Here is a 24,831-nt window from a genome sequence, read left to right as displayed (position 1 = left end):
ATCTGGCCTTGAACACCTCCAGGGACAGGGCATCCACAACCTCTCTGGGCAGCCTGTTCCAGCACCTCACCGCTCTCTCTGTAAAGAATTTCCCCCTGACGACAACCTAAATCTCCCCTCCCTCAACTTAAAACCATTTCCCCTTGTCCTGCAGTTATCAACCCTTTCCAAGAGTTGATTCCCCTCCTGTTTGTAGGCTCCCTTTCGCTATTGAAATGCTGCAATGAGGTCACCCTGCAGCCTTCTTTTCTCCAGGCTGAACAAGCCCAGCTCCCTCAGCCTGTCCTCATAGGGGAGGTGCTCCAACCCCCTGATCATCTTCATGGCCCTCTATGTGTGTTTCACATAGAAGTGGCCTCTTTATGTACTTCAGTTTTGCTGTGCGGTGGTCAGGCAGTTTGAAGATCCCTTCCAACTGAGCTATTATATTTAAATAACTGTTCCTCAAGAAAATGATGTTTTTTTATTTGTGTGGAACAGTGTGTTCAGCTCTAGCCTACAGTACAATCCTATTGTAGTTCACGCACATTAAAGGCAGATTTTTTTTACCTTCTGTTTTCTCTACTAAGGCTTTAATCTCCGTAAGTTTCCAGTCTCAGTCAGTTCACAGTAAAACTTTTAAGAACAACCACCAGACTATAGAGGGTTAAATATATATTTGTAAAGGTTTTTGTGTTTTGGTTTTCTCGTTTCCTTTTGAAGGGGGTAGAAACGTGTTTTTTTTTTTTAATCTGATGATGGATCTGAAGGAAAGTTCAAAGAAAAACGATCTGTGGTACCTTCTTTAAAAATTGGAATGAACACACATACACAGAGCACAGCTTTGCACCGCGTGGAAGAAGACAACCAAACAGGAAAATCAATGCTCATAGAACAGACCGCCACTTAAGTAGTGTTACCATTTCATAGTTTCCTTTCTTCATGCCAAAGCATATCACTACCTTGTGACTGCTAGATGTCATGGTTGGTAGCTATAAACATAAGCTTTTTGCAAAATGGAAGTGTTTGCACAGTCCCATTTTTCTTTTTTTTGTTTTTAAATCTCTTTCCCCAGTACCTGTTTGCCTATCTGTAATCGTGTGACTGGTCAGTGTGTGATATTGCCCTTTTTCTACTAGTAAATGAGCTGTTGTCTTCTATGTAGCGGGCATCTCTTCACTTTGATTCCAGCCTGGGGATGGTCTTAACCTGTAGCTATTTCCATTTTCTGATGGGAAACTTGCGTTGTGAGAATGCACCTTCATGGTTAGTGCCTGGGTGTTGACTTAGGGCACATAATAATTTGTACACAAACAGCTTGAGGTATGGGATTTTCCTGACACGGTGTTTTCAGTAAGAAAAGGTACAGCAACAACTGTGAGGAGCAGTTGATGCACATGAATGGACAGTACTCCACAGCAGTGAGTGGCTAGCTGCTATGTAGATGAAGTAAACTGTGCAAGTACAGGACCAGCAATAAATAGGACTGAGCAGGTATGTGTACCTTTGCAGTTGATTGACGAGACCAAAAATGTTTTGGTTTACAAAAAATATTAGGTGCTCATTATTTAAGAATAAGTTGCTTGAGGGCCACGTTGCAGATCGTGATAACTTCTCATATGAGCTATGGTTCCCTGGCTTTGTATGGCTTGATTCAGTAACAACGAAGTATGCATTTAATGCCAATGCACAGAGGTGTTTAAGAGGAATGTTTGTCCCTCAGCAAGGACAAAGTTCTTAATTTAATTCGTGTTGGTGCCACCTATTGGCAAAATGTCTAGCTGTTAAAGCTTTTTAAGAAAAGCAGAAAGTACTTCTGAACATCATTCTATTAAACCATCTCTAGTGGAAAAAATGGCATGTTACAGGGTCTTTTTTTCTTTTCAGATTTTATTACTTGACTCTTCTGGCATATGAGCCTAGAAGAGCAAAGGAAAGTGTACAAAAGCATCCAACCCATTTTAAGCAATAGGTTTTGCATTTGACTCCCTGAGAGAGTCAAATATCTTAAAAGGCTGAGACAGAATAATTTCAGAGGTTTACAGTGCTGTTGTGGATGGGTGATGTAACTTCTGTGTCCAGGATTGCGTTCAGTCATTGCCAAAGGTGTGCAGTAAGAAACCTATTGTAGCATTAATGTTTGTAGAGGTGCTGACAATTTATTTTTGGAGTTGTGCAGGCCGTTGTAAGTAGAAGCTGTTATCTTGCTTGCTGACACTACATTCCCCATTCACGCATGCACAAGATTGCTGAAGCTTTCAGCATTTCCTTTTTCTCCTAACTGTCCTTCTATATACCTTCTTCTGAAACTGTCAGGTCATTGCAGCAATGACTGTAGAAGGAGGTTTGCTTTTTACTCATCCTTATTTTGTTCTGTTTATGTTTTTGGACTGTGCTCTTTTCTTGAACCACACGTGCTCTGGTTGGAAGAATAACATCTTTGTACATCTGAAACCAATATCCAAATTTATCTCACCTTTCGGTAAGAATTATCTCTTGGAAATACTGAATCAAATTTGAGCCTCCATTTTAGGAATATGTTTTTACAAAATGTGTATCCTTTATGTTTTGAAAGACTACAAATGCTTACCTGGAAGTTTGTTGCGTGTAGTTGTCTTCAGGTAAAACTGAGCAAATCTCTTTGAGGACAGTTTCCAATATTCTGAATGGATTTATTTTATTTACCTTCTGTATTTCTTCACCCTCCATCATCTGTGTGACAGTATGACCAGAAACCATCCTTACATGGCAGTTTAGAACTGTTTTTTGGATACTGCACTGTAACTGACCACATCCTTGTTGAGGAAAATTGTTCCTTTTCAAGCAGGTGTTGTGAGACAGGTTGAAAAAGAAGCCATTTATTTCTGAATGAAAAAATCTACTGAGTGACAGTAGGTTTCTCCTGCTGAGCATTTCCACTGTGCATCTAGATACTTGGTTTTGAAGTGGAGCTGAGGACTTACACAGAAACAGAGCTGTCTGTGGATAGGCTTCCTTATGTACTGTAGTTCTGAAAGATGCTTGAACGTTCAGCTTTAGAAAGGGGCTTTTCTTTTGGAAACTCAGACTCCAAACTGACTTGGAAGAGTGGGTTGTGATGCGTGAGTTTTGTCAAGATGATAATTTCGGGTATAGTAAAATGGATACTGCCCTGTTCCAGTGCATTACAGACGCCATCTAACTTAATTATGACAAAACTAGATTACGCCTTCCCACCACACCATCTCCCACAAAGGGATACGCAATTATTTTTGCATAGCTTGGTGGCAGCATTTAAAGAGCTGCATACAGCTATGCTTGCATGAATATGTAGAAGGAATCCTCCACTCAGTTCTGGTGAGGCCGTGCCTGTGTGATTCTTGTGGATGGAAATGAAATGATTCTGATCGTGGCAGACTGATTTGTTTTCATTTGTTATTTTCAAATGAGTTCCCCAGAGGAGCTGCTGCTTCCTTTTCCTGAGATCCTTTATGTGAGTTAGTGATGGCCAAAAGAGGGTGGGAGGAAGGCTGACTAGTCAGACAGAAGTGACCAAGAGGAACATAGAGGCTATGTGTGGTCAGGGTTATGTAGCTGTAAAGAACATACTTTCTCCCACACTCAAGTTTACCATATAGTCAGTGTGATGTTGAAGGGTGTGTTGTGCTACATGTTTCTAGGAATCAGCACCTGAATTCTCTGTAATGTCCCTTTAGGGACTGGACATGAGGAAACATTTGAGGTGAAGGGGTCTGACACTAGAACAGGCTTCCTAGTGAGGTGGTTGATGCCCCACATCTGTTGGTGTTTGAGAGGCATTTGGAGAATGCCTTCCTTTATATACTCTTTTGATTAGCCCTGCAGTGGTCAGGTAGATGTACAATTCTATTAACTTTCTGTAAACTTGTAGTTCTTGTTAAATGTCAGACTAGTGGCCTAAATGCTCAGTAGAAGTTCAGCTTAGCATTAAGTAGGCTGTGCGTGTGCTAAGCTCAGCTCTTGCAAAAAGGTCCTACAGAAATGCATACGAAGTCACGCGCATGCAGTGTTCCTCCAGAGACTGGAGACAGAGTCAGTGTGCTATGCTTGTTGCCAGGTGACTTGAGACTGTCTTTCTCCAAGCTCTAAAAGGAGACTTGTTGTTTCCATTTGAGTTATATTTTTGCAGAGTAACTATTAAAATGAGAAGCCTATTTGCATGCTGCTTCTATGGAGAAAGGGACAGTAAAGAAGTTCCTGATTAGCTGCTGCTGGAAAAGTCCTGTGCAGCTTGTGGAGGAACCGTGTGTCTCATTTTGCTGATGAGAAGCAGGTTTTTTGTTTGTTTGTTTTCAAGCGGGGGGGGGAGGGGGGGAAACCATCCGAAAACTGTAAAGTTTTGCTAGTAAAAAATTGTTCAAATCCTGCATTTTCTTTCTTTGCATGGAACAACATTAGTAGCATGTCTGCTTCTCTTCCCTTTATTGGTGCTTACTGAAGGGTATGTGAGTAAATGCAAGCTGCTGCTTTTGTAACGTTCTGGTTTTAATTGGTTTTTGCCAGGATATCTGAATGTAGTGAACATACCGATTCTCAGAAATGGTGAAAAGGCTTGTATTTGTATTTCAGTGCTGTGGTAATAGGAGAGGATGGATTGAAAAGAGCACGCTGCTCGCTGCAGTGCTCTGCATGGACCTCATGTTTGTTGGCAGAGGGACCTCACTGCCAGGCTCTCCTGCTGACAGGAGTGGGTTGGCAGTGGGATCTTCAGCTCTCCACCTGAAGTGGTTCTGACATGGAGTGGCTCGTTATGGACGTGAAGATATTTTCAAAGTAATTCATCCCAGGAAGCGGGTGTGGTGTAGGGTTTGTTTTTCTTTCCTGGAGAGCTTCTATGATCACAGGATGTAAGACTTAACGTAATAAGCACGTTTTCCTCTAAAACCCTCTGAGAACGTGTTGTTCTTTGCTAAGGAAGTTTTAAGAAGGTCATCATATAGCACTGGTCATGGACTTGGAAAGTGTCAGTTTTTGAGCAGTAAGAGTCAGTCAGCTCTGCAGAGTGGCAGCTGTGTTTGCAGAGGAGTAAGGGAGAAAGATTCAGTCAGAAGAGGAGGCTGAGGAGTTGTACTAGGGGAGGTTCAGAGTAGATGTTAGGAAACATTTCTTCTCCAAAAGAGTGGCAGTGCATTGGCACACGCCGAGGGAGGTGGTGGAGTCACTATCCATGGAGGCATCTAAAGAACTTGTACATGTGGTATTGAGGAATGTGGATTAAAGGGCAGTATTGGTGGAAGGTGGACAGTTGGACTAGATTATCTTAGAGGTCTTTTCCAATCTTAATGATTCTAGGATGCGTGGCAGCTTAGCTAGCACGGGATGAAGATGTGTGGGTCTACCTGTGGGCACCGTAGCTGAAAGAAGAGGTGAGGAGGATTTGGGCAGTGGTTCTGTCAGGCCTATGCTTGTCAGTATGTATGCGTTTTGAGCCCAAAGTATTTAAGCTATTGAGAGAACTGTGAACTTCCAGAAACCATCTTGAAGTTGGGTGGAGCAGGGGAAATGCTGGGTTTTAATCTTTCAAATTCAATCTACTGTCCATGTATTTGTATTGTCAGTATATTTAATTGTGAGGGAGATCTATTTTGTGCTTCAGGTTTCTTCCTTCTTTTCCTTTTGTTGTTCTCCTCTCCTTTTCCCTCAGTAATACTGGTACCTCCGCTCAGGGAACTGAACCACTAAATTAAATGCTCTGTTGACTTCCCTGTGGAGATAACATGCCAGGAAAACAGATGGCTTATTTCTTTCATGGTAAACTCATTTTATCTTTTGCTTCAGTGAGTATTATCTGTGTAGTTCATTATTATATGGCAGCTCAGATGTAAATGATACTTAGCAAATAAGACACACTAACAGTCCTTGAATCAGGAAGCTTCCATACTGACATGTATAAATATGTGCAGCAAATGAAGTAAGATTAAGAATATAGTAAAGTATTTTGGGAGTATATCAGTATTCATGTTACATGTAGGGATTTAGGGATCTCTACACACTTTGAGTTGCCCCTCTGTATATGAAGGGCAAAACTCATGAAAATATTTACATGTTGCTTTTAAGGGTAAATAAGTGGGCAAAAAAAGAAAATCTATAAGAAAAGATAGTTCAGTGTATTAGAAATGTATTTCAGGTACCTATTTGAAGTCATTCCAAAGAGGTTTCCTTTTTCTTTGTATGCATTCACAGAATCTAGCTGTATGGTTGCTTCTTTCTAGTAGCTGTTCTGCAAATGGAATGCTGTTTTTGTCCACAACATTTTACTACATTTGATATTTCAAAAAAAATAGCACAATGTATCTCTGTCATTTATCCCTGAGCAGTGAATTAATCCTGAGCAGAAGCCCAAGTACATTGCTATGGAGCTCTAGTTGCAGCCTGAAAAAGCAGGAATGTTTTCTGGAACAGGAGGATATTCAAACCAATGTAGAAATGCGAATCAGTTGCACCCTGCAGCTACATAGAACAGGCATGATTTCAGCTCAGTAGGTTTTTTTATATGCTTTATCTGCTATGTTTTGTTTTGCTTTGTTTTTTAGTTTTTTTTAATAACTAAATAGAATACACAAACATCATACCTTTTGTTACCAAGCCCTCTTCAGCTGACTGTCTTTCTCATTACTTCACTACTCAACGGAATTGTACAGTCTTGCTAGGGCAATACTAGGTCTTTTATAGTCATCTCAATTTTTCATATGGGCTGGGAGTGAGACCATATGTTGTGCTGTTTGCATCAAGCTTAAGAAATTTGGATTTACAAGTGATATGCAGGAATATGGAATGCTGAGCTGGGAAGGATTGAGTCTGGTCCTTGTTGTATTCAGTCCTGGTCACGTTCAGTGAGGTACATAAACTATCCGCTCAGTGACTTATTGTACACCATGGCTGCAGGTAGCACCCTAACGCTGTCTCAGAATTGTTCAAGCTATAGTAAAAATTTAGAATCTGTGTCTTATAGCAGATGATGGTGAGAGAGTTGAATAAATCAGCATTCAATGGACGTTTTTTTTTCCTCTGAACTGTTTTATATAAACACATGAGGCATCACTGGAGAACACTTCAAAATAATCCGAATTCATATACAAACTTCACAGCAGCTGTACTCATGGGCACAGTCGATTCCCAAATGACAAATGCTGTGATCACACAGGGCACAGAGGCACTGAGGAGATAACGTTTTTGTGTTGTAAAAAATGATCTCTGATTTGCTTTGTTCTCAGATTCAAAAGGGAAAGAAACTGCAGCGATGAAAGCTGACCTGCTGAGAGCTCGCAACATGAAGAGGTATATTAATCAGTTGACAGTGGCAAAGAAGCAATGTGAGAAGAGAATAAGGTTCTTGGGAGGGCCTGCTTATGATCAACAGGAAGACGGCTTTTCTGATGAAGGTGATGGCTCTCAGAGTCAGAAGGTATGAATTGAATAGTACTTAGATTGCCTGAAGGTCATTCTAAATGTGTTAGCACTGGTTCATATTAACTCTGCTGTCATTAATCCTCCCTTCCCCCAGGAATCAAGTGTAAATTAATTGCTGTATGTTTTATGTTGGGAAATAACTGCTGTAGTATCTGGAAAGACTCATTGATCATCCAGGTTGGAATGTTGCTGACCATGGAACATCAGGATTAGCTGGCATACTGTGTGCAGGGAATTCATTAGATTGTGGCAGCAACTTTATTTCAAAAGAGTTCAACATATCCACAAAATTTCTTTGCCTCTTGTTATATTTACTGTAGGAAATACCTGTGGGTTTTGTAAATATTGAGTTACTCAAAAGCAAACACTTCTTGAAAGCAACTAGTAAAACTAAGAGCAGTCCCTGCAGGAAAAATTCTTAAGACTGTTGACTGCTTATTTTCTACGTCACTCTACTCTAGGAATGGAAAAAAAACCAACAAAACAACAAGCATAATTGCTGTTGCATTAGTCAGCAGCTATAGAAATAAAATAATAGCTAATTACTCTGGCTAAATTTTGTTTAGTTGCTTCCTTGTGTAATTTACTCCCCCCCTCTGGGCAAAGCGCAGCAATTTCTGTATTCTGATTAGAAGATTTTATCTTTTTATGTAGGTAGAACAAAGAAGTTAACCCTTCTTGTAGGATTTCTAAGTTTCGTTGCATTCTTATAATAATTATAACTGAGTGTATCATTTCTCTGTCATGCAACTTTTTCTGTTGTTTCTTACCTGTTATGCACTGTTCATTGTGAATGTGGTTTGAAAGAGCGCAGCTCTCCGCCCTCCACTTGTCCTTCAAGAGCCATTTCAGATAGTTTGTCAAAGATTGTGCTGAGGCAGCCCAGAGCTGTTTCCTGAAATTGAATGGAGCAAGTGGTGCCAGTGGGAAAAAGGCAGAGAGAAGCATGTGGCAGAACCTTGAAGGCCACTGATGCCTGTGAGCAGACTGTTCAGGGCCTGCTGAGAGGGTCTGTGCTTTCTGGGGTAGATACATAGTGACATACAATTGTTAGAGAAACAGGGTCAGGTAGTGAAGCTGCACTGGGTAGGGGTGCTGATGATTGCATTGGCAGTAGAAGTGATAGGATCTAGTGCTGCTCTGCTTCTGCAGAGCAGTTTCGATATGTTTCTACAAAGAAAGCATAGAACTCCCCCTCACCCATGTCAGAGCAGTAAACAGGAAAACTGCTTTTCTGTTCTGTTGTTCCCAGTGCAGTGCGACCAGAAAAGAGGCTCAGGGAGGCTGAACACAAGACAGCGGCCATGCTGCTCTTCTCTGAGCGCAATGAAATGCCCAGGGCTTGGCTTTGTGGGGGAACTGCCTTCACTGTCATTCTTTCTCATCCACTGCCTGTATTGCAGTAGCTGCAGTCTGAGATCTTAAAGGCCCCCAGCCCCTTCTACACAGGCAATTTTGATTTTTCACAGCAACAGGACAAAGTGTTCCTTTAAAATTTAGCAGATAAACTGATGTTGAAGTTGCTGCTGCTGACCCTTAACTTCTTGTTGAAGCCTGGGTGTGAAAGCTTTTCTGTTAAGCTAGTGCTTAACCTGCAGAATAGGTAGCTCCTGGAGAAAAAAAACTGGGATTTTGCCTTTCTTTAACATGTATGAAATAGGTCAGAAACAGACGTTTACTGATAGAGTTCTGAATTATTGTTTTATGCAAGTGTAGTACAGGAGCTTGAATATATCATTAACTCTGGGAAATGTTTGGTGCTAGCTGAATAAAGAATAAATTGACTAGTGGCCTAAATTCATATTTTGGTTTCATTTCTGCTTCCTACTTCCCCTTTCTTGCAGTTTTAGGGCAGTAATAGAGGTGCTGGTAAGGCTTTATTTTCTGACTATGTTCTGTCTTAAATGTGAGGATGGATTATCTGAAGTTGTCAGTTTTCCTGTTACAGATTAAAGAAAAAAAAATGATGTGCTTTGAAATACTTCTTTTTATAGCAGAAGATAATTACAAAAGTGTCACTTTTTTCTTTCGTAAACATGTATGAGTCACAAGATTGTATTAATTTTGCAGATTTCATTTAGCCCATTATTTCAAATGTGTAAATTACAATCAAATATTTAAAACTAATGAACAAAGACACTCAGCTACCACCTGAATCTGAATTGTCAGTAGCTCTGATACTGATTTACAGTGTGGCCTGGGTGTTAGATTTGCTTTCAGAGAAAATAGAGTTTTAATTAGTGTAATATATGTGCTCGTAATGATACTGGTGAGGACTAGGTTGAAACTCCTGCAGAAGAGCTTGATTCCATGGACCTTGGATAGATTCTGATTTAACTGGTGATTGGTGAGATTTTCACTGTGATTTCTGAGCTTCAGAAAGTAAAATCATGTAATGTCAGGGTAAGTGGTGGTATGGCATGTGGGAGTATAAAGAAGGAGAGCTGAAATTACTGTTTTGCTGAAGATGGTGTGTCTTCTGGCAGGAGTGGGCTTCCACATCAAGTAGCAAACTGAGAAAAGCCAAGTGAGCTCAAAATGAAGCCCTGAATACCAGAATTAATTTGAGATGTAGTATCTGTGAAGAAATGAATTATTGCTATAACCATGAACAATGATATGAGGAAATTTGGGAATTATTCAAGGCATTCTGAAAAAGACGGACTTACCTAAGAATGCCATTTTGAAACTGAAAGGCTTAATTTTTCCCGTGTACAAGCTACCTCCTATTGGATTGAGATGGATGTCGTTTATGTGGAGAAAAATTGGAGAGGTGACTCTAAGAAGAATGCTTATTGTTCTTCCTTAAAATTAAAGGGTATTTACTAACATTTGCCTTTCTCCAAATCCACAGAGTTGTCATTGTAATTTATGAGTAGCAAAGAAAGAATGTAAATTTTTCAAAGCAGAAGATGAGCAAATTACAACCAGTTGTCTTTTTTTTGTTGTTTCCCATGTGTGTACAGCTGTCTCTTTTGGATAACAAGAGGACATAAACATAATGTCTTCAGCTTTTAAATTCTGTTCACAAAATGTGGCTGAACTACTTGAAAACCTCTGTGCAGCAAGTGAAAGAATTCAGGTTGTTAGGAACGTCACTTTGGAAGCATAGTTTGATTACCTTTGTTACCCTAGTCTAGATCAATGATGAAGATTTACTGTTTGGTGCCAGGTAGGTATTTTCAGTGGTTTTACACTTGTTTGTCTTTTCTTCAGATTCTTCAGTTTGAAGAAATATTGGCCAACCCTTCATACCGAGAGCATTTTCGAATCTATATGGATAGAATGGATAAGGTGGCTTTGATTGATCTGTGGGAGTCTGTGGAGAACCTGAGGAGTGCTAACAAGGTGGGGAAAACTGCAAGTCCATGTGGCTTGTATATGAACCAGAATATCTGCTTGCTTTTAAAATAGCGATGCTATAGGATGGGTGCTGAGCAATTTTGGACTTTTTTTTAGCTTCTTAATGTTTGGGGATAGTATGGCAATTAAAAATTGTGGACTTCTTTGATAGTGACAATAGTTTACTATTTTTTTATGTGGCATCGTGACCTATAAAAAATGATACCTCATAGGCAAAAGTACTAATTTCCCTCTCCACCAGAGAGAAAGTGTGCAATAGGAGATTGGCTTTGCATTCTGAAAATACCCAGTTTCCTGTCCTGGTACATGTGTCTCTGGTGTGCTTTTAAAAGCAATGGGTGTGGAAGCTTTGATAATTTTAGAACACAGCTGTTTTTCACTTAACAAATATCAGTGCTTACCTTGTGAAATGGACTGTTTTGCACAGGTGCACAGGCAGAGTGCCTGATCTCAGTAAGAGGTTTACAAATATGCTCATTCATCTGGGCATGAAATCAGCTTGATCACCCTCCAAGTTATGCACCTGGATCCAGAGCCATCCTGGTATTGTGAATGTTATTTATTATTCTCTTCATCTCCCCATCCTTGCTTTGCAGGCTGAAATACCTCAGCTGGTGAGTGACATTTACCAGAATTTTTTTGTGGAAAGCAGAGAAATACCTGTGGAAAAATCACTTTATAAAGAAGTAGAGCAAAGTCTTGTGGGTAATAAAGGCATTGAAGTATTCTACAGAATTCAGGCAGATGTTTATGAAACTCTGAAGGACAGATATTACCCCTCATTTATCGTCAGTGATTTATATGAGAGATCAGTCAAGAAGGAAGAAGAAAGAAGTTCTGTCCAAGTAACTCCTGAGGACAAAGATGAAGCTGTGAGTCACCTTGACAATTTCTTTCAACATTGCTTACTTACAATGAGCTGGAGATGATCCTGCTTAAAGTGTGTAGAAGTATCTTCTGTCCTTGAGCTTTGCATTTCTTTTTTTTTTCTGATATGTTTATAAATATTGTAACTTCTGTAGTTTCAGTGGATAAACTCAGTGTTTGCAGTCTCTTTGAAACAAAACAGTACAAAATGGCTGACAACTTTAAATTAGTTAAAAGTACCTATTTTGGATTTCTAAGCCTTTTATATTCCTTCATTTTGCTTTTTAGTATCACAGAATGCAAGATGCCTCATACAAACTCAGCTGTTTCATTTGTCAGTCAAGGAAGTCTCAGTGATTTTGTACTTTTCTCTTGGATACTCTCCATTCCTTCCCTCCCTGCACATGCTAGGTCTTAAAGTTGCAAAAAAGGAAGAGAAAGTTAAAAAGGAAAAAATATAATCCTAGTGTTTTTTATTAATTTATGGAACAAAACAACAGACTGTGTTGGAAGAATAAACTGATTACAATAGCAATGCGACTTGAGATACTGAAACAGAACATTTCAAATGCCAAGCAGTAACCCAACAGCTGCTGCCTTGGGGCAGGCGTTTCCAGTGCGTTCTCTAAATCGGTCATGCTGGGGCAACTGGTTATTTTGATCTAAGAACACTTTGACAAGGGCATCTCTCAGGCTTGTGAGCATCTTTCACTTAGGCTGCCACTTCAAGGCAGCAGTAGTATCTTCGCTTTGCTCTGAACAGAGTGACATGTACTGGTTTGTCAGAAACGGAATCTAAGTGAGAAAAATGAGAGCAGAATCCAGAGGCGCTAATGCCAACCTAAGCAGTTAGAAGCAGTTATTCCAAAGCCTAAGACTTTCCGGCTTGCTGTTTAAATATTACTTCTTCAGATGAGCTGCTGTAAAGAAATTACTTCCCATACAAATCTTGAGAGCTTGCTCAGTTTTTTATTGTTCATTTTTCCCAGAGTCCTTTTCCTTGACCAAGTATTCAAGACCTGCTTTCTTTTTTTCATGGCTGACCCAGCTGTGTGTTGAGAGCGGTAGGTATGTCAGGAATGTCCTGCCCTTTTAGTGGCACTGGTTGGACTTGGAGGAAATGCTGTTACTCTTTTTGCACCACGCTTTCTGTTCTGGGCTCTGCCCGTTTTATTCTTTTCATGTATTTTATTCAGAGTTGCACCGTTCTCACCAGTGGTGATAATCATTTCTCAAGGAAAACTAACACCATGCTTTAGGACTGAGCTGACTGTCAGATAATGTTCACTGCTGAAACAATCAGATCTTGGACATAGGCATCATCTGTTTTTCCTCTCAGTATTTGGTTAAATGCATGCCAAGTTTGAAGGCTGTGTTTGCTGTGAAACCTTAAAGACTAAAATATGGCCAAATTTTCTATATGGTTGAAGTTTTTCTGCATCTTTTTAAATTACAAGCTAAGTGTGAAGTTGCATGTGCTGTTAGAGCATCATCTAATAGAGTGATTCTAATGGCTCTGCGTGAGGCTTCAGGGTATTTGGGGTGGGAATAAATTATAGCAAGTTATTCCTCTAGAAGTTTCCAATAGCCTTCCAAGTGTGGGTGGAAATACCAACTACTAGCTAGCAAACAGCCTTTTTCCCCCACATATAAGAAACTGCAGTTGAGACTTTGGTATGCCTGGAGGTTTCTATGTAGTCAGTGAGTACTGGTTGTTTTGGGCTGGTTTGGATTTTGGTGGCCTATATTCACACTTTTTGGGGCACTGTGGGAATTGTGTGTGTTCAGTTTCCATTCACTTTTGTATTGAGATAAAAGCCATGTAGTGCCCCTTCTGGGTAGAGGGCACAAATGCGAGCCTTGATGGAATGTGAGAAGACCAAACCAGGCGAGGGCATGCTCTGCTGGTCCTGCTGCTGGTGGAACAAGCTTTTCCTTCTCATCTGTCATCACTGTTTGTATCAGTGGACGAAGCTCCATTTAAGGGTCACAAGTAAAGACACAGAAGCAAACAGAACAAGTCTGGAAGCTGTGCTGGAGCTCTGTGGCAGATTATTGCAGAGTCCCAAGTCTGTGTTCTGAAGATCTAGTGGAAATAGAAGTTGTGGAGATAAGGTGAAAGCAGCACAATCCATTATGGTCTCAGCTTTGAGTATGTTGATTGATTATTTGATAAACTGATAATTTTATTGGAGGTAACTTGCTGTTTGTCATTTTATGACAAACTTGCATTCAGCGCTGTTTTCCTGCTGAAAGGCTCAGAATCATTGAATGATGGATTTTACAGCCTTCCTCTGGGAGCAGAGCCTCACTGCTTTGTAATTAAATGCAGTCCTTTGGTGAGTGGAGCCAGACTTGGTGTGAGCAACTGTCAGCTCTTCCCTGCTGAAACTAATATTCCTGATTCTGTATGAAGTCTGTGCTTCCCTGCAGGTTCAGATGTTTGGCTTATGATCTGTGGAGTTTTGAATAAAGTCCAGTGTTGCTAATACTTATTATTTGTATTATTGTAGTGCCAGGAGACAATAAGAAGGTGTAAGCTTATCTCTGCACGCGTGCTTTGAAGCAGTCTCTGACTCACCAAGTTTACAGATCATGCAAAGCAGATGGAAGGACAGGGCATGCAGCTAGTATTTGCTCAGCCACATAGGAGACAAAGGCAGAGGTGGAAAAGGGCATGGATTTCTTTGCCTAGAACTCCTGATTTCTACCTTACGTTACCATCCTTTAGAAGGACCAAACTGAGGAGGTTAATTATTGCTGCCACTGTATCCTTCTCAAACTTATTTCACTAAGATGTAAACTCAGAGATTTCCTTCTGTTAGGTTTATGTTAAAATGAGACGAAACTTATATAGTGGAAAAATCATTAAATAACACAGAAGTCTGTCCCTTGTTTGTGAGATTAGATTAATCCCACTGATAAAACCAAGATCCATTCAGCCACAGGCAAACCTCAGAGATTTTTGAGGATGACATTGCTGATGGTGGGTGCATCACAATGCTGTTTGCTGAATCTCAGCCTCTTCATTCCTATTTGAGGAGCTACCATAAGAACAGGGAAGTTAAGGCAGATGTCAGAAGTTGTTAAAGAGGAAGTTGCTGAAAGGTGTGAAGTTCTGCATTTTTTTCTACGTGCTTGCCATGCAGCAGATGGGAAAATCAGTTGGTTTGTTTCAATGACTATGAGAAAATGATTACTGAATTTAGGTAACGCATATGTGCTTCTGACACATTTTTTATTAGCATTTCTAAAAACAGCAGTAAAATCTGTTTACAAAGAGATAGGACGTGGTTAGCTGGTTCTACAGGCTGGTAAATCTGTTTTGTAAAGGTTTGTTGGAGGCAGGATTGTGTGTTAGAGCTCTGGTTTTATTTTTTCCTCTTGTCTTACTACCTTCCAGCTCAGGGCTCAGTATTTGCTGTCCTATCTGGTTCTGAATATTGAGTTACTAAGCTGTTGTTGCTTTTAAATGAAAGGTTGATTCTTCCTGTCACACCACAGACTTTGCTCAAAGGTCATTTTCATTTGGAAGAGTTTCATGCAGATGTAGTATAAATGATAATTTGACATTTTTTTCTTATGTCTCATATTGGATCTGCTGGTTGAAGTGTATATGAGAATTTGTTAGATTAATATACCAGTAGACCTACATGTTTATCCATATGAAGAATAAATGTGAAATGCATTTGGAGCAAACAAAATTTTTCCTTTTTTCACCTTAATGATGCAGTCATCCCCATCCTCTGTTTCTAGAGCCAAGGTTGTGGAGAAGCTACTGAAGAATGCAGCACAGGAATTAATGAACAGGCCAGTTATGCTGTAAATAAGCTTCGCCAACTAAACGACAAGCTTAAATATAAGAAACAGGCTCTAAATTCCATATGTAATTCACCAAAACCCAACAAAAAGGTGAGTACCTTGGTTTTCTTCAGTCCTTTTTTTATATGATGTGTTTATGTAATATCCAGTCATATCAGGCCCTTTCTGGACAAGTCTGATGCCTTTTTTGTTCGCCCTGTTTTTAAAAGTGCAGTCAGAGCTTGGTGATAACTGTTTTTTTTTTCCATTTTTTAAAGCTACCGTCAATACAACTGCAGCTGTGATTTAAATTTTGTCATAAAATAATGACCTCTCCTCCCATAGTCTTGTTGCTCTGTCCACAGCAAATCAGATTTCTTCCTTGCATCTCTGCCCACTTACATCTGTATAATTAATTGTTTGTGACAGCTGGCTCTGAGTCCTTGCTGCATCTGCAGCGCTGCAGTGTAGGGCTGCGCTCATTAACTGCTGCTCCCTCTGCTGTCTTGCAAGTAGCACAGCAGTGTCAAGGTGTCCCAACATGCAATGGGCTCGCTTAAATAAAGGAAAAGAAGACCCATGAAAGTGACTTATTTCCTTTATAAGGAGTCAAGAGAAAGCTGCAGAGAATATTTTCATCAGCCTAAGATTTGGGGGAATGGCTGAAATGGCCTGGGCCTACACCATGGCTCAAGACTGTGGGCTCTTCCTTCCTTCTTTTGTTACTTCACATGGGGTGAGTGCAGCAATGCTGGTCTGAACAGAAGTTGACAGCCCACTCATTCTCATTGCTCCAGGGACATATGCCTCTAAAGCAGGGTGTGGGCAGTAGCCTTGGAGGCTACAATGGCCAGCTTTGTTCCCTCTGTCCCTTCCACACCTTCCATCTGCCATTGCCTGTCTGGGCAGCCTGTGCCAGGGTCTCACCACTCCGAATAAATGTGGAAGCAGCTGTCTATTTTTTAATAATATGATATATCACTCCATTACATTTATGAACCTTCGCTGTAAAACTTGTAGCACAGGAGCACATCCTGGCAGCAGATTGTACATAGATGCCACATTTTATGTATACTTACCCTTTCTAGATACTGTCCCCTGGGATTAGGTATAGATAGTTATTTTTGCTGATATTGTAAGATATCTCCTTTGTGAGATTGACTGTGAGCTATGTGCTGATGAGAACATCTTATTATTATTATTTTTTTTTCAACGTGTGGTTTCCACAAAAGTAAGTCCTCCACTTTTCAAAACAGAAGTGAGTTAAGTGGTAACTACTTGGGTAAATGTTACCATAGCTTTGTTCCTGGAAATGTAATCTATTCCCAAGCTCTTCCATCTCATTGTGTGTATCTGAAATGGAAAAATGGTAGGGAGGATGCCTTTGGTAAGTAGTGTTGCAATAATTGCAATTTCAATTTAGAAAAAAACTTGTAATATATGAACTGTGTAATAAATAATCCTATCTAATGTGCCTCTTTTATCCTGAGGGTCTGACAGTATCATGCCATTCTGACGTGGTTTTCATTTTAGTATTGGAGTTGATCTTTGAGGCTAATGTATTGTACAAGTGTACTGTCATGATTTCCTTTTGGACATTCTTTCTGAATAGTAGCCTCAGAAATGTGACTAGATGGGCCACCCAAGCTTTTTCTTCCCAGTGATAATTGATAAATCTTCCTCTGCAGATTGTTTCTAAGCTGAAGGATGAGATCACTCTGATGGAGAGAGAGCATAACGACCTTCAGTTGCACATTGCAAGAACAGACTGGTGGTGTGAGAATCTTGGCATGTGGAAAGCCTTCATCATCTCAGGCGAGGTATGGTTTTTATGCGTCTTCATCCTCTGCAGCAGCTCAAACTTGCAGAAATAGAAGGATAAAAAAAATTGCATATGCTTTCTTTTTGCCTTTGTGTACGTGTGTGTACTTTGTATTTGCCTGGGGGGAAAAACAACTTTTTCTGAACTCCTTTCTTTCCCAGGTGTTTACTGTATTGTATACAGAAACATTTCCAGTCCCCAGACTCTGTTGTAATGGAGTTATTAAAACACCTGTGTATATGTGAGCAGGTTTTGGCATTGGGTAAACAAATTTGCTATCTTAAGAGCACAGTTTTTCATTAGAGCTGCCTCATGCTATAAGTACCATGCTTTTGCACTTGAACATGATAGTCTCACCAGTATGCTTCAAAGATATGCACACTTTTTGCACTTTGTATTACAATATGTAATGATATTGCAGTTTCAAGGGACTAGAATAGGATACCCAGAAAGAGAGTGCTTTATATCTGAGAGTAAGTTGCTCAGATCAGTGTTTCCATTTTTCAAAAATAGCTGTTGTGAGATATTTGCAGGAGACTTGCAAACACAAACCCAAAGGGTGGGGACCTTCCTAGTAGACACTGTTCCCTCTGAGCCACGTGCTGGAAACTGCTATTCAAGCAGCTCTTTTTGCAGTGTTCTGGCTGAGAAAGCAGGCAAGTAGTTCCTGAAATAACTGTGCTTGAAAACCAGGCATGTTTTTGGAAGTTGAAGCTGGTACTGTGTGTTCTGTCAGGATGCTGCTGCACCTTTTCTCTAGAGAGATGTGAAACCCAGAAGTCAGATAGGGTTTCCCAGTTTCCGTGGGCAGATACAGGAAGAGTGCATTACAGAGAATGTTCTCCTGGTGCAGCTGAGCAGCTGTACAAGATGCAGATATATTTTAACTGTGTACCTTCTGCACTGGTGTCGCAGCAGCTCTTCAAATCACCTGTCATAAGCATTAAGCATTGTCAGACTTCCATGGGCTTCTCAGAAAATGTGTGATAATTCTATGAATTTTAAAGTCTATTTTTCTATCTGGATTAATTAAGTCTTCTTAAAATAAAAGTTTGGAAAGCTTAAATATATTGTTACTTCCCTCAAACAGGTGGGGTGAGAATGGTGTTCTGTAGTCACCTTTCTGTTACTTGCCTATATATTAAGACAAACACGGGACACTTTTGTATAGTTTTCAGTTTGAGTTTTCTGTGGATTGTCTGATGTATCACCTTCACAAAGAGACTTAAATTTTGTGCAGTGATGGTGAGTGACTTTGCATGCCACTCTGGCAACCTAAATTGTTCCGCTGTTTACTTTCAGAGTTGTGCCTTATCTGTATTTTTGTTGGCTGTTTTGTTTTTCCCCATAAGGTTTTAGAAGAGAATGGAGAACAAGTGCCCTGTTACTCTGTCCTAGTGAGTTTACAAGAAGTCGGTGGAGCTGAAACTAAGAACTGGACTGTTCCCAGGAAGCTCAGTGAGTTTCAGAACCTACACCGGAAGCTCAGTGAGGTATGAATCTCAAGGGAGGGAGAGGATGTAGATTGCTAAAAGTTGTCAGGGTCATAAATGGAGAGGGGTAAAAAGCCAACACTGAATAACATACGAAAGTATGACCAGCTCTCCAGTCTTCTGGCTTTCACCCTTTCTAGGTTTATTACCCATATATACATTGCCTCTGCCAAATGTACATAGAATTATTTGCTTTTTTTTCTTAATAATGAGTGTTTTACTGAAGTGACCCAACATCTAAATAATGCACTTGCACCTGTCGGTGTTTTGAAAACTAAATTTTGTCTCTGGCTCCTGGAGAGGTATTGAAAGTGACACTCTTCAAATAGAGGAGATTTCCTCTTAATTTGCTCTACCTTTTCTGTCTTATAGAAGATTGATAATGGTGGTGTTGGAAGTTGCAGAAAAGTTTAGATGTGTCAGCCCACAGTGGGTAAGGGAGAGGTGTTTTTCAGCATGCTGAGCAGGATATGGAAGGCAGATGAGATTACAGAATCTCATTTCCATTTAGAACTGGCACCACTGTTGTTTTTCTGCACATGCATGTTAAGTGAGCTGCCCTTTCTCCTACAGTGCTTTCCATCATTAAAGAAAGTTCAGTTGCCTTCACTCAGCAAGCTGCCCTTCAAATCCATAGACCAGAAGTTCATGGAGAAGTCTAAGAACCAGCTTAATAACTTTCTGCAGGTAAGAAAGCAGACCACAGAGTGATGAAAGTACCAGAAGTTAAGACACAGCTGTATGTTCATCTCTTCTATCCTACAAGGATTTAATGACCACAGTTATTTTCCTTTTACCACACTTTTACAGCCACTGTTTGGAAAATCCTAGTTCTCCATCGTGCTTTGGTGAAAGTATCCATCTCCAACACTTCCTGCTAGTTTCCGAGTAATGTCTCTGTCCTTTCTCTCTTTGTGGGGTCTCAGTGTGCCATTTAGGTCTTAATCTTCTATCTTCCCCTCTCTGTTCTTTCCAAACAAGACTTCAGATGGTCCATCTTAGAGACTGCAAACTCCTGCCCCATTTTGACTGCAGCGCAAAGGGTCAGTGGTGGCAGAGCATTTTCCTTCTTAGTCCCAGGTTTGGTGTGTGGCCAGTTAGCTTGAGGGGCTGTCAGCAGGGAGGGGGAGTTGTGTCTCTTGCAGAGTGGAAGAAGAGGCTTGGCTTCTGTGGGAGTTGGGTGTCTGTGAACTAGGCTAATACTGCTGAGATTGCATTAATTTAATTGAATGCAGTGTGTGATTACTGTTTTTAGGTCACCTAGAGCCTCAGGTGGAGAGCCTTGTTATTTAATTTGTTTAAAATACAAAGGTATTTTTGGAGAGGGAGTTCAGTTTTGCTTCTGTAGACAAATTTGGTCTGAGGTAACACCACAAATTACATTCACAGCATTTGCTTTTTATTTTACAGCACTCTCTATATGTATGGCTGCTTTTTAAGATAGATTACTCAAATTCTCAAGCATTCTGTGTTAGCTGGAAGATATCAATATGAAAAGTGCGTAAACTTCAGAGTTACTTTCCTATTTGCCAGTGACTTGAGGAACAACCAAATGTTGCTGTTTGCCATGAACACTTTTCTTGGGGTTAATGTTATTAATCTGGATTCTTTCACAGTTAAGATGGAGGCTAAATTGGAATGGAGTACCTTTAGTTTTTAGTACGAACTTTACTTAAACTGATAGGATTTCAAACTTGGACAGGTTGCCAACTCGTTGTGTCCAAAAACATTATTAAAAAGAAATGTGCGAAAATTATAAACTAGGTGACTGTGAATCTTCATGTTTTTTTTCTTAGGTGCTGTCATGATCCTTTACCAAAATGTAGGTGGCAAAGCTTTATGTCCTTCTCTCTTGTCTTCCTTCCTACTCCTGATAGAGCTGTGATATCCCTTGCTCCCTGATGGCGGTACAGTCGTTGCCCATGTTCTGAGTAGTGCTGCTAGTGCCAGCAGCAAAAGACTGTGTAAGAACAACTTCTGCTAACTTGACCAGTGTCATTTTGTCATGAAGGAGTCTGGTGGCTACAAAAAGGGAATTCCTTTTTCCTCTGGCTCATCCACTGCCACCAGAAGCATTCTAAAGAGTGGGTTCTCCTGTCTTGTGGGCAAGAAGAAGTTGGCAGTAACCCTGCTGGAATTACAGCCTGGTGTGAGGGCTTGAGGCAGTCCGTGTGTTCATGTTCATTCTTTGCAGGGATGTGTAGCCTTGAAAGAATTTCTGTGAGATACTTGAGAAATTCAATTCATGGCATGCAGGGGTGGAATTCCTCAAAAGCTTCTGTGCTCGCATGCAGACAGGTGGGCGCTCCCAGGTGTGTTTGACTGAAGTCAGGTGTCTAAAGAAAACAACTGAATAATGCCTTGGGAGTTGATGTTCTCTCTATTTACTAAAAAGAGAGCATAGAGTAAAACAGCTCAACTGGGAGGACTGGCATTGTTAAGTGTGAGTCATCTAAAATGCATGAAGTTGAGATGAATTTGGCTGATAGTAGCCAGTCCTCTAGAGGTAAGTTAATTTGATCGTTGACCAGCTAAGAAGTAATAAATAATGAGTCCTAGAATGTCATTTTTAACTACAACACCTAGCAACTAATTTCTTACAAATCAGAACTTCATGTTTTTAAAAATGATTATCAGATTAAAGGCTTGACAAGCTTCTTAAAATAAGACATCATAGCCAAGCATCTGTCAGACACAGATTATTTTTTCTCATTCTACTTTTGAGCTATCTTAATCATTAAGTTTCATTAGCTGGCCTGATGCACTTTTTTCCTTACAAAGAAATAGTTAATGTGCTGTTTCTGTCTCTGCATTCCTTTCACAGAAATTGCTCTCTGATGAAAGGCTCTGTCAAAGTGAAGCACTTTATGCCTTCTTGAGCCCTTCTCCAGAACACCTCAAAGTGATTGATGTGCAAGGAAAAAAGTCATCTTTTTCACTCTCATCATTTTTAGAGCGACTTCCTTGTGACTGGTTTTCTCATCAGGAGGTAAGTTATCTTCCCAGATTTAATTACTTAGCCAGAGTAAGCAGACAGAGCCATTATTATAATACATTTGAATGGCAGGTAGTATTGGAAGGCATTTTTGAAAGGTCATTTTTAATTTACCTTTAGCAAACAAAGATTCAGAGAGAAGAGCTGCCTATGAATTTATAAGGTATTTTTAATAAATTTCCTGCCCTTTGACACATAGATATACGTATATATAGGTAACTGTGCAACCTATCACAAATGAATGAAAAGTCTATGTGGGATTGTTTATTTTTTATTAGTATTCCCGCTTTCTATGCTTTAGACATGCATGTTTTAGGGAGTTTTTCTCTTAAGAGACTTCTCTTGGCAGCAATAACTTGTGGAACAAAGCTGGTTTTGATGAAGAACGTCTGCAAATGGTACAGGCTCACGGAGGGAATTTGTGTATGCGGATGGTAGCCCATGTGGCCATGGTTGGCATATTTGATACTAAGGCATAAAAAACCCTCGTCTTTGAAAACACAACAAAGAAAAGATGAATGACTGAAATAGCTCACTGACTAAAACTAAAATTCCATGGTGCTCTGTCATGTGTTCTTTGGGTTACAGTTATACGACCTCCAGGGAACTGTTGCCATCACCAGTTGTATGTTATATGAAACAATTTTGCTAAATGCTGTAGTTTTCTGCAGTGAATGGGCCTCCTCAAGGCTAAGTGGAGTTAGGGAAACTTGTATTGAGCTGGCCTGTTAGTAGACAAAAAGGTGATCTTGCTACTGTTGCTAATAAGAAAATCCTGAAAAAATTGCACTGTATTCACACCTGGGCAATGAACACATTGTATTATTTCAGAGGAATTAATATAAGGAAAGTTTGAGATGCTTGTTTGACAGAAGTACTTCTGTTCTTCTAAAGATGGAAAATAGTTCATATTCACCATACTGAATAATAGGTAGAAGTAGCAAAAAAATAAAGAAGCTGGTAGTAGTGCACTAATTAATAGAAAAACATCCTCAAGAAAAAAGCCAGATCACGTGTGTGTTATATTATATTACTTGACTGTGTCGTGTTTTATTCCATATTTTGGACTCTATTGAAGAGCATGCTCTCTTGTAACTTTACATCTTGTCTCACGTTATTCAGATATGTGCAGGAGAAACAATATTAACCACTTGAGTGCTGCTTTCAGGATTATATATTGCAGCAATTTCAGATCTCAGATACCCGGGGTTCCTTAAATGGGGCTAAATTTGGAATGGAATTAAATAAAAGGAAAAGTACAACTGATAGATCCAGAGAGGGGTTCGGGGGGTTATGAATTATTAATGGGGATAGAAAACGCACCACTACAGTGCAGTAAGAGTTACTTACTGCATTTTCTAAATCGAGGAGGATTCAATTGAGCAGAAAAACAGATTGGGGACCACAGAGGGGTCATTGGATTTGCCCTTCTGCTCTGAGTAGGCTCAGCTATACCAGCAGAATTACTGTCAAGTCTCTATCTGGGGTGCATTTAAACCTCCAGTGACCAATGGATGCTCTGCAGCCACGCAGGGCAGTGTGTCACAATTTTCAGCTCTCTCCTTGGTTATAAGCCTGTTCTTACCATCTAACCCAAATCTTGCTGTATTCAACCAGCCCTTGTCCTGTCTGCAGCAAACACAGAGCAGCCCATTCCCTTTCTTTAGAGAAAACATCTGTGTTTGGGTGAGGATTGTGCTCTTTATCAGGAGTTACTTTCCTTGGGTCTTTTACTCTTTTACTTCTTAGAGTGTGCAGCACCAGCATTCCCTACCACTTTCTGTGTAGTTCTCAGAGTTCTGCTCTGCACTTTCCTGATCATCCACATTTTTCTTGGAAATACGACTGATTTTGAAATGCATTGCACTCACTGGGTTTTCATATTCCTATGTGTGAAAATCTTTACATATACTCACAACTGTCTCATGGACAGCATTCCTGCCTACGCATCATGCTGTTATGCTTGCCTTTTGCACAGCAGCATGGCCCTGGGATCTTTCTCCTGTACTATTATCGGTATCAATATTTTCGTTTCCTGCATTTACATAGTGAGTTATTGCTGCTTTGCAGTGCTGGGCATTGCAAAGGTGGGGTTTGAAGGATGGGAAGAAGGTGTAAGATGTTCTGGTATACAGCTAAAACGCTGCAGGATAGGACTTTAAAATCACAGAACAAAAGGGTTGGAAGGGACCTTGAAGATCATCCAGTTCCAGCCCCATGTGCAGGCAGGGTTTGGATGATAGGCAATTGAAAGTCCATCACTGTTAGGCAAAAAAAGAAAACAAATTAAGAGAAATTAAGTCATGAAGGAGGTTTTCTGGACCAGAAGATGAGAAGGGGAAAAAAAAAAAAAAAGCAGTATTGAAGAAATGTCATGCCGTGCCTACTTTGTCCCTCTGTTCTTAGGAAGAAACGGAAGAGGACAGTGACCTGTCAGATTATGGGGAAGAGGTGGATGGAAAAAGGGACTCTATTGCTGAGCCATGTTTCATGCTGATTGGGGAGATTTTTGAGCTGCGAGGAAGTAAGCTGCAAACGTGCTTATTTGCTAGTGGAACCTGTTGGCCAAGAAATCTGGGATGCTTTGTAATTCACATTTTTCTATTCCAAAAAGTTGAAATATTCTTGAAACCTCTGTAGCCAACTAATCTGGCAAGGAGCTGTTTTGCAATAGTCCTAACTATTAAACTTCAGAATAAAAGTGCTATTACAGTGTAACATTGCAGTAAAAATGTCACTGTCAAGAGAGGGAATATGCATTTTCATTAAAGAAAATGAATTTGGAGAAAATAGGGAAGTACAACACCACATTATCTGTATGTGGGCTACAGATTGCAACATACAATTTATGAGGAAGGAAAGACAACTCCATCACAGGATGTGCCACCAATGAATCAATGTAGTTTTAATGGCAATTTCAAGTGCATTATGGATGCATTTCAGTTCTACACTTTTTATAATGGAAAAGATGCTGTAACTAACTGGCACCTTTCCCTACCAGATTTATTCCTTCTTTATGTAACTGAGTGATGAAAACTATTTTTGGTTCTATTTGAATGTGGAGCCACACTTGACACTTTATA

The 24,831-nt window shown here is 40.1% G+C and overlaps 1 protein-coding gene across 7 annotated transcripts in view; it reads left to right on the top strand.

Moving 5' to 3' along the window:
* The window catches only part of SNX25 (sorting nexin 25), a 61,175-nt gene that overhangs the window by 32,583 nt on the left and 3,761 nt on the right, over positions 1-24,831 (top strand). For 4 of the 7 annotated variants that reach the window (XR_014882890.1, XR_014882889.1, XM_085222392.1 and 1 more), the window contains exons 7-14: positions 7,212-7,402; positions 10,624-10,755; positions 11,367-11,642; positions 15,394-15,549; positions 17,127-17,258; positions 18,613-18,753; positions 19,327-19,440; positions 21,578-21,742. Coding sequence is in view for 5 of the 7 variants with exons in the window: in XM_085222392.1 (XP_085078518.1) it covers positions 7,212-7,402; positions 10,624-10,755; positions 11,367-11,642; positions 15,394-15,549; positions 17,127-17,258; positions 18,613-18,753; positions 19,327-19,440; positions 21,578-21,742 (1,307 nt within the window). In the remaining 2 variants the exon portion in view is untranslated. Of the gene's footprint in view, positions 1-7,211; positions 7,403-10,623; positions 10,756-11,366; positions 11,643-15,393; positions 15,550-17,126; positions 17,259-18,612; positions 18,754-19,326; positions 19,441-21,577; positions 21,743-24,154; positions 24,273-24,831 lie in introns of all 7 variants that reach the window. The other 3 variants (XM_010709783.3, XM_085222389.1, XM_085222390.1) reach the window with 1 other exon arrangement.

The sequence above is a fragment of the Meleagris gallopavo genome, chromosome 4, assembly GCF_905368555.1.
Source record: "Meleagris gallopavo chromosome 4, MGAL_WU_HG_1.1, whole genome shotgun sequence".
NCBI lineage: Eukaryota > Metazoa > Chordata > Aves > Galliformes > Phasianidae > Meleagris > Meleagris gallopavo.
Note: the sequence above shows the minus strand (reverse complement) of the source record. Positions and strands in the feature narration are given on the sequence as shown.